This window comes from Octopus bimaculoides, chromosome 11 (genome assembly GCF_001194135.2).
Source record: "Octopus bimaculoides isolate UCB-OBI-ISO-001 chromosome 11, ASM119413v2, whole genome shotgun sequence".
NCBI classification, from domain to species: Eukaryota; Metazoa; Mollusca; class Cephalopoda; order Octopoda; family Octopodidae; genus Octopus; species Octopus bimaculoides.
Window position 1 is genome coordinate 24551427 of NC_068991.1, and position 3503 is coordinate 24554929.

Genomic DNA, 3503 nt, shown 5'->3' on the forward strand with positions numbered 1-3503 from the left:
AGAGAGAGAGAGAGAGAGAGAGAAAGAGACAGAGTGTATGTGCAAAATTCATTTTCACTGGGAGTTTAAGGTTTACCTTATGATTTATTAAACAGGTTGAACAAGCTGTCATGTGTGACTTAAAGTCTCAGTCAAAACTTATTTCAAATATATTTGACTCTACTTTCACTATTGAGCCCCTCCATCAGTAAATATTCAGTTGTTATTCTAAAATTAGTTTTTAAATAATAAACTTAAATTAGTACACACATACACAACATACATACTGTGATTATACTGCAGTTTAGAATATATATGCACATACTTCTGTACACGCATGTGTATGTGTGTGTGGTGTCTGTATGTTAATATTATATATATATATATATATATATATATATATATATATCCAGTATATACATACCATGAGAAGAGCTTCTTCTTGACCAATAATTAAATTAAGTAGAACAGCATCTTTTGCACGAGTCCGGAAAGAGATACCATTATACCAGGGGAATGCAATCTGATCCAGGTTGGGGTTATCGAAAGCCAAATAGCCATCGCCTTCAAGCTGATAGAATTGATCGAGTACTGACAAGGAAAACAATAGTAAACAATTAAACATAGAAAAGAGAGAATAGAAACTCATCCAAGAAAGAATGAACAAGAGTACAAGTAAGAAAGATCATTTTTTCTTTGTTGATTTTTCTCAGGAGGAAAAGTAGTGCCCATGACCTGTTACAGAGCCTCTGAGACTTCTGGAAAGGAAGAAAGAAGATATTCTTAAACTGGAATGCTGGCAACAGAATGGACTCTGCTAAAAGCATCCATGCAATAGTTTAACACTACCACTATCTGGAGGTCTTTAAGTCTATCCTCCAAGTTGGCAATGGCAGGATCTGAAATCAGAATGTAAAGAGCTGGAACAGAAACCATAAAGCATCCAGTCTGGTGTTCTTACAGTTCCACTAATCCAATGCTCTGTATTGGTACTTTTTAATCAACATCCAAAAGGATGAAAGGGATTTGAACTCAGAGCATAGAGTTGGGATAAATGTCATAAAGTCTTCTATCCAATACTTTAATGAGACAGCCAATGCTGCTAGTAAGGACTATACTTCACTGAAGTAGACTAATCAAACTTTAAAGCTGGGTTTGTATTGCTAAAATCAGACTCACTTCAAACATTTTATTTTTAATTAATTTTAATTATTTCAGATTTTGGAGGCAACTCCCTGCTTTTTTTTTTTTTTTTACTAGAACTGATCATTATTCTAATGATTGTCTCTCCTTGTGACAGGAATAATTTTAATTAAAAATTTTTGACTCACAACATTACATATATTAGCATCAACCTTGCTATTATGTTTTCATGAAGAATGTGTCCTGGATATTTCTTTTTCTCTTCCCTATAATAAAATCTAATATTCTAACAAGGTCACAAATTTAGGGAAGTGGTTAGTCAATTCAACCTAATTCCATCAAAATTTCATGATAATTTATGTTCCAAACACCAGCTTAATAATGACACAATTACTTTACTAAATTCTTCCTTATTTCCCAATTTAAGTGAAACAAAGACTGTTTTTCAACAGAAATTATGCAACAAAACAGCTAATCGTTTATATGCAATAATAATAATAATAAATTAAACAGGATAATTTCTATATGCTGTCTCCAACCACAAGTTTCTTGAGCTATAATGATTTATGGAATCATTTCCTTGATTGTGTAACTTCAGACAGATAACAGGCGCTTCTTGCAATTGTGTAATGGTTAATTTATATGAGGTTATTTTTGCTAAGAAACTAATATCATTCTCTGTTGGGTAGACAGGGAAAAGCAGAATTAAGTGCATTTTAGTACATTCTTTAATCTTTCTTATTTATCAGAAAAAGGATGGCTTGAAGGAAAAAGCATATGATAATAATGACCTGATATTTTTAATATTGCCTATTCATATTGATTACATTTTGTAGTTGGTATGAACTGTTGCAATAATATCTTGCATTGAATTTTTGTTTTACATCTGTTACCTTCTGCTTACATGGTAAATAAGATAAGATTATAAATTTTAACAAGGATAGCTGTGAGGAGCACACATAACTGTGTGGTTAAAAGTTTATTTCTTAACCACATGTTTTGGATTCAATCCCACTGTATGGCATCTTGTGAGTACATCTGATACACAGAAACCATTGTATACATATGTATATGAATGGGTGTCGATGTGTGTGTTTGTGTCTCCTTGTCTTGACATTATGTGATAGTATATGCATCACTGTCATTCAAATGATGTCCTTTGTTTCCAATCCAATCTTCTGTGGAAATATATTTGGCCATGGAGAACTATAACCTTACTTGCAAATAGGTGAGGTTTAGTGAGAGGAAGGGCATCCAGCTGTAGAAAATTTGCTTCAATGAATTTCGTCCAACTCATGCAGGCATGGAAAAATGAACATGAAGATGATGATTACAATGATGTATGTATTCTTTCAGCAAGGCCTTTATTGCTAGACTTTCTTCATCATGCTAACCACATTAAGTACTTTAGAAGTAGTAGTTAGTAACCAAATTGCAAGAATGGATTGAGTTAATTAAAATGCCTTGGTAAAAGTGGTTATTTGAGCACAAACTCCTCACACAATTATGTTTTTAAGATATACAGACCTCCCAACTTACTTAAATTTTAAATTATATCTATCTTTCCCTTTCAACAGTCACATATACTTACAGTCTTCACATGTTTTTCCAGCAGTTCCTGGTAAGCATTCACAATGGAAGGTATCCCATGAATCAGAGCAAGTTCCTGCAATTTAATGGCTTAAAATTAGTTGTTTAAAAAAGATATACAATATTAAAAGCAAGCAATACATACACACATGTGCACACATACTTTTTGAAATGATAAAAATGGAAATAGTAATCTTACTTTTAGATTAATAATCAACATGGCATTCACAACTAAAGTTGCTAAGAACACTCTAAGTAATTTTGAATATTTACTTAATATACTTTTATTCATTTTTTGTTAAATTATTCAAAACCAAAATAGTAAAAGAATTCTTTACAATTGTTCTCTTGTTAAAAGAAAAAGAATGAAATAGATTTCTTAAAATAAGTAAATTACTTGCAATTAAAAATTGAGACAAGAACTATTATTATTTTATATAAGAATGTTTTGATACCAACATACAGTTGAATGTAATAGCTAATTATTTGACTAAATTCCTCCAAATACTTAATTGTTTCAGAACCAATGGAAACATATTGACAGTGTGCTGCATATAGCCAAGAAAGGTTAAACTCCAATTTAAATACTGAAATCATATTTTATCAAAGAAAAAAGTTGAAATAATAATAAATATAGGCACAGGAGTGGCCGTGCGGTAGGATGCTTGCTTCCCAGCCACATGGTTCCAGGTTCAATCTCACTGCATGGCACCTTGGGCAAGTGTCTTCTGCTATAGCCTCAGGCCAAACAAAGCCTTGCAAGTGGATTTGGTAGACAGGAACTGAAGGAA

At 32.1% G+C, this 3503-nt stretch overlaps 1 protein-coding gene across 5 annotated transcripts in view; it reads right to left on the reverse strand.

Moving 5' to 3' along the window:
* Positions 1-3503, reverse strand: part of LOC106877480 (cadherin EGF LAG seven-pass G-type receptor 2) — a 301895-nt gene that overhangs the window by 89446 nt on the left and 208946 nt on the right. For all 5 annotated transcript variants that reach the window (XM_014926392.2, XM_014926391.2, XM_014926390.2 and 2 more), the window contains exons 9-10: positions 2714-2788; positions 404-570 (exon numbers count right to left, since the gene is read on the reverse strand). In XM_014926392.2, coding sequence (XP_014781878.1) covers positions 404-570; positions 2714-2788 — 242 coding nt within the window. The remainder of the gene's footprint in view (positions 1-403; positions 571-2713; positions 2789-3503) is intronic.